The sequence below is a fragment of the Podarcis bocagei genome (genome assembly GCF_964188305.1).
Source record: "Podarcis bocagei genome assembly, chromosome: 3".
In the NCBI taxonomy this organism is placed as follows: domain Eukaryota; kingdom Metazoa; phylum Chordata; class Lepidosauria; order Squamata; family Lacertidae; genus Podarcis; species Podarcis bocagei.
The window spans coordinates 110,129,838-110,144,175 of record NC_138127.1 but is presented as its reverse complement, the minus strand read 5'-3'; the positions used below and the strand labels follow the sequence as shown (position 1 = coordinate 110,144,175).

The window sequence follows — 14,338 nt, the reverse complement described above, 5'->3', positions numbered from 1 at the left end:
TTTGCAATAAGTATTCTTGCTGCTGTTGTTGCATACATAAAGAAAGATCTATCCTTCTTTAGCACCAATTGGCCAACCATGCCCAGGAGAAAGGCCTCTGGTTTCTTCAGAAAGGTATATTTAAATACCTTTTTCAGTTCATTATAAATCATCTCCCAGAAAGCCTTAATCCTTGGGCACGTCCACCAAAGGTGAAAGAATGTACCTCGGGTTAAGAAATTTGCTTCAGGATGAGAACAGAAATTGCGTGGTGGTGGCAGCAGGAGGCCCCATTAGCTAAAGTGGTGCTTCAGGTTAAGAACAGTTTCAGGTTAAGAATATGGCGGCCAAGAGGGCCAAAATGGAGCCCGGCAGGCTTTCGCTGCGCACGCATCTCCTTGCTGATCACGGAAACGTCCTCCTGCCTCTTTGGCCGGTTTAGCAGAGCAATCACAGCGGTCAGAAGCGATTGCAGTGTGTGGGTAATAAATCAGAACACACACAAGGCGTTCTCTTATCTTCTTCAGCCTTTAATCGTGTAGCATAACATCGTAAATTACACCCGGCGAAAGCTCGCACATCTTTCCTCTCGCAGAGCGTACGAGAATGACACGCTCAGAGTAAACCACTCCCATATGTGTCTTGCAGCCACGCCTCAAGATGTGAGATGTCACTCAGAACTCTTTAACCCTGTAAGTTCTGAAACCCTTAACAAAGAACGGACCTCTGGAACGAATTAAGTACTTAACCTGAGGCATCACTGTACAGAGCAGGGAGGGTCCTTGAGGAGTGGGCTGCAGGGACTGGGCTCCCCCAAGCCCTACCTTGAACTGACGAGAGTCAACTTTTGTCCACAGCCATGGTTACAATATGTGGAGAGACCCTCAGAAGCCCACCCAGATCTTGTCCAAGTTATGCAAAGAGGGGAAGCTGGACGGCCCCCACTACGGCCCTGGCGGCAGAGTGAAGGTGACCAACCGGGTCTTCACGGGACCCACAGAAGTGGAGGACGAAAACGGTATGTTGGAAGCGAATCAGCCCCAGACGGCTGATGGTGAGAGATGGGGACAGGGAGAGGATGTCTATTTAGCTCATGATGAAAAGGCAGACCTGCACAATACGAAACGAGAAACACAGCCGGCCTTCAAATTTTGCAGAATATTTATGTATGATTATTTAATAATAATAGTAATAGTAATTTATTATTTATACCCCGCCCATCTGGCTGGGTTTCCCCAGCCACTCTGGGCAGCTTCTAACTGAATATTAAAAACAGTACAGCATCATACATTAAAAACTTCCCTAAAGAGGGCTGCCTTCAGTTGTCTTTTAAAAGTAAAATAGTTGTTTATTGCTTTGACATCTGCTGGGAGGGCGTTCCACAGGGAATATTATTAATTTAATAATACAAAAGGGGGGAGGATCTCTTTTCTTTTAATTTGAATCCCTTGCTCAATGGATGACATAAAGGTAAAGGTAAAGGGACCCCTGACCATTAGGTCCAGTCGTGGCCGACTCTGGGGCTGCAGTGCTCATCTCGCTTTATTGGCCAAGGGAGCCAGCGTACAGCTTCCGGGTCATGTGGCCAGCATGGCTAAGCCGCTTCTGGCGAACCAGAGCAGCACACGGAAATACTGTTTACTTTCCTGCCAGAGCGGTACCTATTTATCTACTTGCACTTTGAGGTGCTTTCGAACTGCTAGGTTGGCAGGAGCAGGGACTGAGCAACGGGAGCTCACCCCGTTGCAGGGATTCGAACCACTGACCTTCTGATCAGCAAGCCCTAGGCTCTGTGGTTTAACCCACAGTGCCACCAGCGTCCATTTTAGGTACATTTTAGAGGTAAAGCTAAAGGGACCCCTGACCATTAGGTCCAGTCGTGACCGACTCTGGGGTTGTGGCGCTCATCTCGCTTTATTGGCTGAGGGAGCCGGCATTCAGCTTCTGGGTCATGTGGCCAGCATGACTAAGCCGCTTCTGGCGAACCAGAGCAGCACACAGAAACGCCCTTTACCTTCCTGCCAGAGCGCTATCTACCGTAATTTTCGCTCCATAACACGCAGTTTTTTGCTCCTAGAAAGTAAGGGAAAATGCCTGTGCGTGTTACGGAGCGAATGCACTCGACCGGAGCCATGGCTGCCGTCAGTCAAGCAAAGCGGAGCCGCTTGCAGGGCTTTGCACGGCTCTAGCTTTGCTTGCTTTACAGCCAGGAGGAGGGGGAGGAGCTGAGGAGGAGGGAGGGAAGGAGAGCCATGCCAGCAAAGCGGGCAGCAGCCGCTTACACGCGAGGAGGGACAGACGGGAGCCATAGCAAGCCGGGAGAAGGCAGGCAGTTCAAAGCCAGCAGGCGCTTTTAAAGTAGCCGGCAACAGCTGCTGCAGCCTCAGCTAGCAAAGGTCCCAGTGCTCTCTAAATGGAGCAATGAGGCTGCAGAGGGACAGGAGGGCTTGGATCAGGAAGGATAAAGTTTAAGCAACCAGCAGCAAAAAAAACCAAAACCAACCTGGAGCTCTGAGCCAGGAGCGCAGTGAAAACCAGGAAGTAAAAGAAAAGGCTATCCCCCCCCCCCCCCGCTTCTCAGCTGTTTTCAGGCAGGATAGATTTGAGCATTGTCTGGGTCCTAGTGCCCCTACTGCTTTTTGTGCTCCATTGTATTGCTGCTGGTGGCTGCTTATCACTCAAACTGAACCTGATACCAGTAGCCACCTGTACAAACAAAGTAGAAGGCTGCAAGGAGGAGAGCTTTTACACAGCTAATAGCAAATCCCCTGCAATCCAAGTCCTCCTCACTTGCTCAAATCTATTCTGCCTCAAAACAAGGAGCAGAAGAAAAAGGCTGCAAACTGTTAAATGGAAAAAACCCCAGGCACAGGGCAAATACCTTAAGTATACCTTTAAAGCAACAGTGCTCTTTCCCTCCCTGCTCAGCTCGCAGAAAAGCTGCTTCTCCACCCACCCCACGCGTGCTCCTTATCCCTTGAGTGCTTTTCCTTCCATCCCCACTTAAAACGTGGTTACAAAGCACGGATCCACATGGATCCTCAGGATTTTTGCACTGGGTCACCCCAAACTCACCATCAGATCACATGTCTGTGGCCACAGCATGAACCACAAAAATCATACATCCACTGTTTCATTTAGAATATTTTTTTCTTGTTTTCCTCCTCTAAAAATTACGTGCGTGTTATGGTCAGGTGCATGTTATCGAGCGAAAAATACGGTATATATCTACTTGCACTTAGTGCTTTCGAACTGCTAGGTTGGCAGGAGCAGGGACCGAGCAACGGGAGCTCACCCCGTTGCGGGGATTCAAACCGCCGACCTTCTGATCGGCAAGTCCTAGGCTGTGTGGTTTAGACCACAGCAAACCCAGGCTGATGGGGCGAGCCGTCTTGTTGGTCCCACGAGGGTGCCGTAAACATCAGCTAATATTTCTGCTCCTCTCTCTCTTTCTGCCTCATTGCCTCTGCACCCGCAGGCCAGAAGAAGCAGACGGACGAGCATCTAGCGCTGACTGTCTTGCACCACTGGGAGGAGATCCCGCGCGTGGGCTGCAAACTGGTGCCTGAGCATGTGGAAACACGGCCCCTGCTGAACCCGGACAAGCCAGGCATCGAGCAGGTACCTGGCGCCACTCTAGGCTGCGCACTTGCTGGTGTGGAGGACTCGTGCTCCAACCATGTACAGTGGTACCGCGGGTTACAGACACTTCAGGTTACAGACTCCGCTAACCCAGAAATAGTGCTTCAGGTTAAGAACTTTGCTTCAGGATGAGAACAGGAATTGTTCTCCGGCGGCGCAGCAGCAGCAGGAGGCCCCATTAGCTAAAGTGGTGCTTCAGGAACGAATTAAGTACTTAACCCGAGGTACCACTGTATTTGCATGTCTCTAATGCCACCAACTCCAAGGGGGGCGGGAGTGTTATTGGGCTGTAGTTTTTATTTTGATTATATATATATTGTGGTTTTTATGTTGATCATTTTCTTAAAAAAAATATTTTTATTTATTGTTGACATCTACATCTCGCACATCTTACATATACAAAAGATAGTAAAAAGAAAGAATTAGAAAAAGAACACATTTTTATAACTGTTAGCATAAACAGCATTCTTTCTGTCTATACCTGAAGAAAATACATTAAAAAAGAAAAAAAAAACAGACAAACCTAAACCAAACAAACAAAACCATTCCATTTAAATGGAATGGAATACAAGCCGTCCTTATTCATATTTAGTAACCTCCGTCTCTTCTGTATTTATAGTATCTCCTTTTTCGACTGCTGGATTCCCTGATTTATATCTATTATCCGTTGATCTTTTCTGTGAGACCTCCGGGTTTAGGGCGGTATATAAATTTTAATACAGTGGTACCTCTGGTTGCAAATTCAGGAGTTTCAATGGCTCCAGCTAGGATGGCTCCACAGTTGGAAACCACCAGAGGGGAGATGGTTGGCTTTGGGTTCGAATCCTGCTTGTGGGTTCCCCATAATGGGCACCTGGTTGGCCACTGTGAAAACAGGATGCTGGACAAGATGGGCGATAGGCCTGATCCAGCAGCCTCTCCTCCTCTTCTTCTGCTAGTTCATAGGGCCTGGGATCCTGCCCGTGATCTTCTAGGAAGCTGTAATGGTCCTAGGGGTTGCTCGTGCGTAAGCCTGTCCCAACACCTGGCTGGGTTGCCTGAGTGAACCTTTCCTGTCCGGACAGCCACTCACCCGTGGCTGTCTCAATCGCTGGCAGAATCCGTCAGTGGGCGTTTCTTAAACTTCTTCCAGCAAAGAAGCTCTTTGACACCCAGTCTCCTCCTACTCTCCCTGCGCGGAAGCCTTCTGCGCAAGGAGGGCGTAGGCAGCGGAGGACTCTTCCTCCCCCCGCTGGTCATAGAATCATAGAATCCTAGAGTTGGAAGAGACCACAAGGGCCATCGAGTCCAACCCCCTGCCAAGCAGGAAACACCACCAGAGCACTCCTGACATATGGTTGTCAAGCCTCTGCTTAAAGACCTCCAAAGTAGGAGACTCCACCACACTCCTTGGCAGCAAATTCCACTGTCAAACAGCTCTTACTGTCAGGAAGTTCTTCCTCATGTTTAGGTGGAATCTTCTTTCTTGTAGTTTGGATCCATTGCTCCGTGTCCGCTTCTCTGGAGCAGCAGAAAACAACCTTTCTCCCTCCTCTATGTGACATCCTTTTATATATTTGAACATGGCTATCATATCACCCCTTAACCTCCTCTTCTCCAGGCTAAACATGCCCAGCTCCCTTAGCCGTTCCTCATAAGGCATCGTTTCCAGACCTTTGACCATTTTGGTTGCCCTCTTCTGGACACGTTCCAGTTTGTCAGTGTCCTTCTTGAACTGTGGTGCCCAGAACTGGACACAGTACTCCAGGTGAGGTCTGACCAGAGCAGAATACAGTGGCACTATTACTTCCCTTGATCTAGATGCTATACTCCTATTGATGCAGCCCAGAATTGCATTGGCATTTTTAGCTGCCGCGTCACACTCCCCAGCAAGGAGTCATGGGGCCACCTCGCCGATTCCCCCATCTGCCCCCCTTCTCCACTGGAGCTACACTGATTCCCTTCCCCAGAAGATGGGCTGCTTCTCCCACTCCCGGGACGCTCTCTGGGATCCCTTTGGAGCTTGCTCTCTCCCTCCGGCACTGATGGCAGTTCCCTGACAGAAGCATTTCGCTCTTTGCTTTTTCCTTTCTCCTTCTGTGATGGAACTCCTATTTGGGGACTTCCCTGGCTTTTTTCTGGCCCACGTAGGACCAGTTTGGATAGTTGGCCTTGGTGAAGACTTGACGTTTTCATCCCCCAAAAGTTTTTGATTTGAGTTTCTACTGAAATGAGGCTGCATTTTAATGTTGCATTTTAATCTTGTTTTTAAGCTGTATTTTAATCAACTGTGTTTTTAAAAAAATAAATTTTATTGTCAAAGAAGAAGAGAAGAGTTTGGATTTCATATCCCGCTTTATCACTACCGTAAGGAGTCTCAAAGCGGCTAACAATCTCTTTTTCCCTTCCTCCCCCACAACAAACACTCTGTGAGGTGAGTGGGGCTGAGAGACTTCAGAGATGCAAAATTGCAACAAAATTCAATTCAAAATTCAAAAAACAATTCAATGCAAAATTACAACAAAAATTACAAACATTGAACCCAAAATGAAACTATACAAACAAGAAAGAAAAACAGAACATAAAAGAAACAAAAACCAAAAAAGCACACATCTACAAATAAAACCATATCTTCATTCTAATCTAGTCATTACATACATATACACATATTGACTTCCTTTGTTCCTAAGACCTCAAAAATTTTACTCTTTCTAAATTGTTGTGTCTAATGTAGATTACTTCTATCTTTATACTTTTTACACCATTTTTTCTTTTTCTTTAACCCTGCAAAACATCATTCATTACATGCCGATATGTTTACTCCAGAACAATGTTTTTTCATATACTCTTTAGCACATTCCCATTCTTTTAATAATTTTGGGACCAATTGTCCCCTTATGAATGCCGTGAGTCTTGACAGATTTATATATTCACAAAATTTAATTTGCCATTCTTTCATTGATGGGATTTTTCTCCCTTTCCAATTTTTTGCTATAAGCATCCTGGCAGCTGTCGTTGCATAAAGGAATGCTTTCCTTTGATTGTCAGGAATAATCAATTGTTTTTATACCTGGTGTTAGCCGCCCTGAGCCCATGCTGGGAGGGCGGGGTATAAATAAAACTTCTTCTTCTTCTCCTTCTCCTTCTTCTTCTTCTTCACGTTTGGAAAAGAGACATCTGCACCTTGGGTCTGATCCAACAGGAGAAAAGGTTGCATGAAATGCAATGGGGCTTCCCAAACAGATTGGATCTGAGCAGGGCCCAGCGATTTGGGACTTGGGGGGGATTTGTTGTTGTTGTTTAGTCATTTAGTCGTGTCCGCCTCTTCGTGACCCCCTGGACCAGAGCACGCCAGGCACTCCTGTCTTCCACTGCCTCCCGCAGTTTGGTCAGACTCACGCTGGCAGCTTCGAGAACACTGTCCCACCATCTCGTCCTCTGTCGTCCCCTTCTCCTTGTGCTCTCCATCTTTCCCAACATCAGGGTCTTTTCCAGGGAGTCTTCTCTTCTCATGAGGTGGCCAAAGTCTTGGAGCCTCAGGTTCAGGATCTGTCCTTCCAGTGAGCACTCAGGGCTGATTTCCTTCAGAATGGAGAGGTTTGATCTTCTTGCAGTCCATGGGACTCTCAAGAGTCTCCTCCGGCACCAGAATTCAAAAGCATCAATTCATCGGCCTTCTTTATGGTCCAGCTCTCACTTCCATACATCACTACTGGGAAAACCATAGCTTTAACCTTGTTGGCAAGGTGATGTCTCTGCTTTTTAAGATGCTGTCTATGTTTGTCATTGCTTTTCTCCCAAGAAGCAGGATTTAGGTACCACTAACTGGCTCTCTCCACCATTGCAGGGACGGCTGGAGTTGTGGGTGGACATGTTCCCCATGGACATGCCGGCACCAGGACCCGCCATTGACATCTCGCCGAGGAAGCCAAAGAAGTAATGCTTTGCTCTGGGTCAGGGTTGGATCAGGGGCAGGGCTGGGCAAGATTGGGTTTTCAATATGGCGATACATCACCAGCTAAACATGGTGATATACCAATAGATCACGATGTCTGGAATAAGGATGGAGCCGTGTGGGCTGGCTTCACGGATCATTGTGATTTTTGCATGGCACACTCGAGATCACGATCCATGATATATCGCCAGGTCAAAAATGATGAAACCGGTATAATGGTCTTCAAACTGGTTTTGGACGAGATATCAATATATTGCCCAGCCCTAGTCAAGAGGGCCCAGAGAAGATCCCGGCATCCATGAAATCCTTTCAGGAGGAGGAAGAATGAGTGGGTGGATCAAGGGATGGAGGGAAGGATAGTTTAAGGGGGTAAGGAGACTGAGAGTAAGAGAGAGAACGAATGAGACAATAAAAGAAAGAAGAGGCAATAGAAATTATCTTTCCATTGAAATATAATTTTATGGTATTACTCCAAAAAAAAAAAGTGGTGTTATGAACCATCATTTCCAAAACAAGATGACACCTGATTGGCTTTCTAAACACTCCCTTTTCTGGTTATTTGGCTATAACCTTTGATAGAATACAGATAACACAACAAACTTTGTTGCAGTACATTCTTCATTAGATTATCTTCCCACTGATATATAATTTTATGGCGTTACGCCAAAAAGGAAGTGGTGTTATGAGCAATCAAACCTCGGAAATACACTTTCCCCAAAAGGTTTCCACAATTTTGGCCACTAGTGTAGGTCGTGTTTATATTTGGTTGTGTGGATGGTTAAAAGTCTGAAAAGTTAGATGGGACTTCATTTGAGCATCTCCTGTGAGAGAAAGCTAAGGAGTTCAGCACTTTTGAGGGTTTGGGGTGGGAGGGAGGAATTCATTTTATTTGTGAAAGTACTTATATGCAGAAAACATCTAAGCGGTGTACAACAATCACAAAATCCAGTGGTCTGGCTCCGTTTACGGCAGCTTTCTAATGGACTGGATTTGATTTATAACTCGGGTGGATGTCACAATGCTATTTGACCATAAAAGTCCGTTGACCAAGTTGCTTTTTCTCCTGCCCCTGGTTGCCCAAAGCCAATTCAAATTCGAAGAGCATGCTCTCGTTTCTGTGGAGCTGAGTTCCGATGAGTCTCCAGGGGGAGAGAAATCATAGAACTGTAGAACTGGAAGGGACCCCAAGGGTCATCCAGTCCAACCCCCCTGCAATGCAGGGAATTTCCCCTCCACTCCACTCCCAGCCAAAAGTGCCTGCATCAACCCACTCGGGTGCCTGGGGCGGCACACCCAGGGATGGGGTGAGTTGCCCATAGGGGTGGGGTGCAACACGGGACCTCCAGAGTCTGCCTGCCTCCTCCCACTTAGCTGCCCTACAGCTGGGGGGGGGGGGAACCAATAGAAAAAAGACAGTCACGGAACGGAGAAATTGCACAAAACAAATGAAATACCGTGAAAATCCCTGAAACGAGAAGTAATCGACTAGAAATATTATCTTGTGGATATCACCTAAATAATAAAAATCAAAAAGCTAAAGGGGAAAAAATTAGAAAAACCTAAAATAGATCAAAGCCTTAATGGGATGCACGCTACAAACCTCAGACTGAACAATTCAGTTTCCTCAGAAGGAAATAGAAAAATCATGAACTTTAAATGACCAAAATTCAAACGAGGGTAGAACCCCAAAAATTCTGGCATATTATAATCCTAGCTCAACCTGGAGGAGCTTTGTTTTACCTAGGTTGAGGTAGGATTATATATTGGCAAAACCTATTGGTGTTTTGCAACTTTCTGACTAGTTGCAGAACCTTAGCCAAACCTAGCAGAGTAAACAAAGAATTCACGAAAGCAATTGGCAACTTGGCTGCAGACGAAGCAGGAACCAGGAACTTGTAGTTAGGTGTTTGTTATATACAGTGGACTATTTACAGGAACAGAACACGGATCTTTAGCTTGCTCTCTCTGACACGACTCACAACTCCTTCACTGACACACTGAACCACTGAACTAACAGTTCGTAGGCCATTAATTATCACTCCCTTGAGAGAGCTTGACCAATCATGGAGCTGTCTCCATGCCTCTGTATCACCAGGCAGACTTACTCCTTCACATGAGCTTTTGGCTGTCTGCCAAACCTTAATTGACTCTGTGAGTGTAGCTGCACGTATTCAGATTCTCAATATTATGATTCTTATAATACCTAGAATTATAATACCTAGGATTCTTATAATACCTAGGATTCTTATAATACCTAGGATTGTTTTGTGCAATTTCTACAGCTGGGGGGAGGCAGCTGGCAGACCATTTGGGCAGCGGGGAGCCTGCGCGCACCCAAGCCCTGGAGACACGTGGCTCAGGTGTGCTGCAGTCCTCGCGGTGAGTGCCACCCGGCATTTTGTCACCCCCCTCAGTGGTGACGCCCTGGGCGATACACACCCACCTCACCCCACTTCTTCCGCCCCTGTAACAACCATGGAGGAAAGTCAAGAGGAAGGATGCGGTGGTCTCCTTTCCTCTGCTCATACCTTCCTTGGAGAGCCTTAGCGGGTGTCCGTGCCCACGCAATCCGCCTCAACCCTCCTTCCCCACCGGCTCACCCCTTGTTCTCCCTTCCTCCCTGCCAGATACGAGCTTAGAGTGATAGTGTGGAACACAGATGAGGTAGTCCTGGAGGACGATGATTACTTCACTGGCGAGAAATCCAGTGACATTTTTGTCCGGGGGTACGTACGTGGGAAACCCGTAGCCGGCTACTCTCTCTGTGTGCGTGAGCTTCTCGTTTTGGTTTCGGTTCTGCCCTGCTCTTTAGCGCTCCCCGCAGAGGACGGGCGACCCTTTCTCAGTGGCGCGTCTCCTCCACGCGGCCATCAGCTAACCGACACTTTGCTTCCCCTGTTCTGCCTCTTTTCTCCCCCTTTTCTGTCCTCTCTGTGTTGTTGTTGTTGTGCCGCTGTCCGCTCTGCGCCATGGCTAGGTATGAGCTGCGGGTTATTATTTGGAACACCGATGAGGTGGTCCTGGAGGACGATGCTTTCATGACGGGAGAGAAGATGTCAGACATCTATGTCAGGGGGTAATTGACCGAGGCTCCGTGCACGACCCCTCCTGGGGGGGCGCAGGGCTGCTCAGGGAAGGGGGGGGGACGCATGGGAGACTCCCCGCAAATCCTTTGCTCACCCGCTGCGGGATGCGCTGCAAATCCATAGCTTATGGCAATCCATCGGCAGAGCCTAAGGGGAAACTGGTTCCAGGGGTTACTAAGAATAAGAATAAGAATAATTTCTTGTACGCTGCCCATCTGACTGGGATGCCCCGGCCACTCTGGGCAGCTTCCAACATAACAGAGCACAGCAAAACATAAGATATTAAAAACTTCCCAATTCAGGGCTGCCTTCAGAAGGTGTGCATCTGTTTGACATCTGATGGGAGAACGTTCCACAGGGCGGGCGCCACTACCGAGAAGGCCCTCTGCCTGGTTCCCTGTAACCTCATTTCTCACAGGGAGGGAAGCACCAGAAAGCCCTCAGAGTGGACCTCAGTGTCCGGGCTGAAAGACTAGGATGGAGACGCTCCTTCAGGTGTACTGGGCCGAGGCCGTTTAGGGCTTTAAAGGTCAGCACCAACACGTTGAATTGTGCTTGGAAACGTACTGGGAGCCAATGTAGATCTAAGAGACGGGTCACTTTGCAGAGACCTGACCAGGGGAGGGCGGGTTGTGGAGCCAGCTTCACACCCCAAGAGCTAGCGCCCCAGAGGGGCTACCTTCACCCTGCCCCAGATCTGATGCAGCCCTGCCGATCCACCCAGCCTGAGCTATGCATTTGCCTGGGAGCAGGGCTGGGTGGTCACCCATAAGGGGCCTGAGAAAATACGGGCATCCAAGCAGGTAAGGGAATGAGGGTCAAGGGGTTTTCTTCTCCCTTCTCTGAATGAGGAATGCCGCTGTCCTGCTGCCTTTTTGCATGCTCTTGTTCCAGGCGTGGCAACGCCTTGTGTGTGTGTGTGTGTGTGCGCGCGCTTGGCTGTCTCCTTTTTGCAAGGGCGCAGCTGGGAAGGTGTTTGTTGTTGTTTTTGCAGATATGGTGGTGTGTTTAGCTGTGGGGACAGCTTGCTTTGTTCCCTCTTGCATGTCTCAGAGGGGGGTACAGTTTAGGCCAATGGTTCCCAAACTTTTGGAGGGGCCTCTCCCTTGGTTCCCTGAACTCATCCCCAGTGCCCTTTCCCCTAAAGAAAGCATGATTCAGAATAGCAGTTTGCATGACCCACTAAGTCAGAGAATACAAAAATCAAAAATCAAAATAGGAACAATCAGTGGACCGTTTATTCAAAAGCTGATTGAAACCATTTAGTTTAATTAATTAATTCAACAAAATGGATCAAGTTGATACCAGCTTTTCAAAGTATGATAGGCATTTAGACCTCCACGCCCCACTGATGCCCCTTAGATAAATCCACTGCCCCTCCCTGGGAACCTCTGGGTTAGGCAACCACTTGGGGACATTTGCCCTTCATGTGAGACACGTACAGAGGAGCGGTGCATATTCAGCTACACAAAAACAGAATTCGTGGAAAAGTCCGCTCCTCGGGTTACAGAATCATTTCTGGATTCTGGCCCAGGTTTTTTATTTATGACCTAAAACGGTTCTTTCACGCCTTTTTCCTTCAAAATGCTGAAGGTGGCAAACAGCAAGTTAGAATGAAACACCCCCCCCCCCAAATCTTTCACATATTTGACAGTTGTGCAAAAGCCAACACTTTGGAGCCAAAGCTCAAAACATGCAGTTTTCAACTTCTGAGAATTTATTGCTGGATCCCTTTTCTTTTGTATTGGATTGGAGGAATGTCTGCAAACCGAATTCTGAATGTGGGCTTCAGAAATCCCACCTGATTTTCAAATCCCACCGAACTGATACTGGTTTCAGACTCCAGGGAGCCAATAAAGGAAGAAAATAAAGAACTCACAGACTGTCCCGTGAGAGCACCCCAGAGCCTGATAAGCAAGGCAGAGAAATTAAAAGCCCTCTGCCTTGCTCAGAAGATGGGATACTTGTGCAGGGGCAGACTCAAGGGGGTGACTTGTGTATAAGCATTTTTGTGTATATGTGCCATCCCCAGAGCATACCCCCCCACAAGGCGCAATCTTACTGTACTTAAAACAGCATCACCTCCATCTAGGGGTCCCAGGCAGGGATAATAATCTTATTATTTATATTCCGCCCATCTGGCTGGGTTTCCTCAGCCACTCTGGGCGGCTTCCAACAAAAGATTAAAAACACATTCAAACATCAGTCATTAAAAACTTCCCTAAACAGGGCTGCCTTCAGATGTCTTCTGAACGTAAGAGAGTTGTTTACAGTGGTGCCTCACAAGACGAAAAGAATCCGTTCTGTGATTCTCTTCGTCTAGCGGTTTTTTCGTCTTGCGAAGCAAGCCCATTGAAGGATTAGCGGATTAGCGGATTAGCGCTATTAGCGGCTTTTAGCGGCTTATCGGATCAGCTGATAAGCGGCTTAGCGGCTTAGAAAAAGGGGGGAAAGGAAAAAAACCCTGCAGGAACTCGCAAGACATTTTCGTCTTGCGAAGCAAGCCCATAGGAGATTCGTTTTGCGAAGCACCTCCAAAACGGAAAACTCTTTCGTCTAGCAAGTTTTCCATCTTGCGAGGCATTCGTCTTGCGGGGCACCACTGTATTTCCTTGACATCTGGTGGCAGGGCGTTTCACAGAGCGAGCACCACCACCGAGAAGGCCCTCTGCCTGGTTCCCTGGTTCCCTGTAGTCCAGCGTTTCTCAACCTGTGGGTCCCTAGATGTTGTTGGACTGCAACTCAAATCATCCCTGACCACTGGTCATGCAGGCTAGGAATGATGGGAGTTGTAGTCCAACAACACCTGGGGACCCACAGCTTGAGAAACACTGCTGTAGCCTCACTTCTCGCAGGGAGGGAACCACCAGAAGGCCCTCAGCGCTGGACCTCAGTGTCCGGGCTGAATGACTACAACTCCCAGCATCCCTGACCACAGGTCCTGCTAGCTAGGGATCTGGTGGCAGGGCGTTCCACAGGGCAGGCGCTACCACCAAGAAGGCCCTCTGCCTGGTTCCCTGTAGCCCAGCGGTTCTCAACCTGTGGGTCCCCAGATGTTGTTGGACTACAACTCCCATCATCCCTGACCACTGGTCATGCTGGCTAGGGATGATGGGAGATGTAGTCCAACAACGCCTGGGGACCTAAGATGGAAGGCTAACCTAAGGTGTGCAATGACCCAGCCCCTCTGGGCAGCTCCCAACAGAATATCCAAAACACAGGAAGGCATCAAACGGACCGTAGGGGTACCGACACAGTCTCTCCAATGTAGCAATACTCTGCACCCCCTTATGACGCCCCTTTGCTAGCGAGCCCCCTCCAGTCTGCCGCGGCCCCTCCAGCACTGACTTTTCCTGGTCCCGCATGAGCACAACCGTCCTTCGAAATCCCCGTCCTTCAAAATCCCCTCCCGGCTGACCTCCAACTGTCCCCTCTCTTTTGCCCGTGCAGGTGGCTGAAAGGTCAGCAAGAAGACAAGCAAGACACGGACGTCCACTACCACTCGCTGACCGGCGAGGGCAACTTCAACTGGCGCTACATCTTTCCTTTCGACTACCTTGCGGCTGAGGAGAAGATCGTTATCTCGAAGAAAGAGTCCATGTTCTCCTGGGACGAGACCGAGTACAAGATTCCGGCCCGACTCACGCTTCAAGTGTGGGATGCCGACCACTTTTCCGCCGATGACTTCCTCGGTCAG

General features: G+C 48.3%; 1 protein-coding gene across 17 annotated transcripts in view; it reads left to right on the top strand.

Annotated features, from left to right (window-relative positions):
- Positions 1–14,338, top strand: part of OTOF (otoferlin) — a 218,315-nt gene that overhangs the window by 196,766 nt on the left and 7,211 nt on the right. For 15 of the 17 annotated variants that reach the window (XM_081188315.1, XM_081188324.1, XM_081188322.1 and 12 more), the window contains 5 exons: positions 837–997; positions 3,458–3,600; positions 7,448–7,536; positions 10,183–10,281; positions 14,092–14,333. In XM_081188315.1, coding sequence (XP_081044441.1) covers positions 837–997; positions 3,458–3,600; positions 7,448–7,536; positions 10,183–10,281; positions 14,092–14,333 — 734 coding nt within the window. Of the gene's footprint in view, positions 1–836; positions 998–3,457; positions 3,601–7,447; positions 7,537–10,182; positions 10,282–10,532; positions 10,632–14,091; positions 14,334–14,338 lie in introns of all 17 variants that reach the window. The other 2 variants (XM_081188320.1, XM_081188311.1) reach the window with 2 other exon arrangements.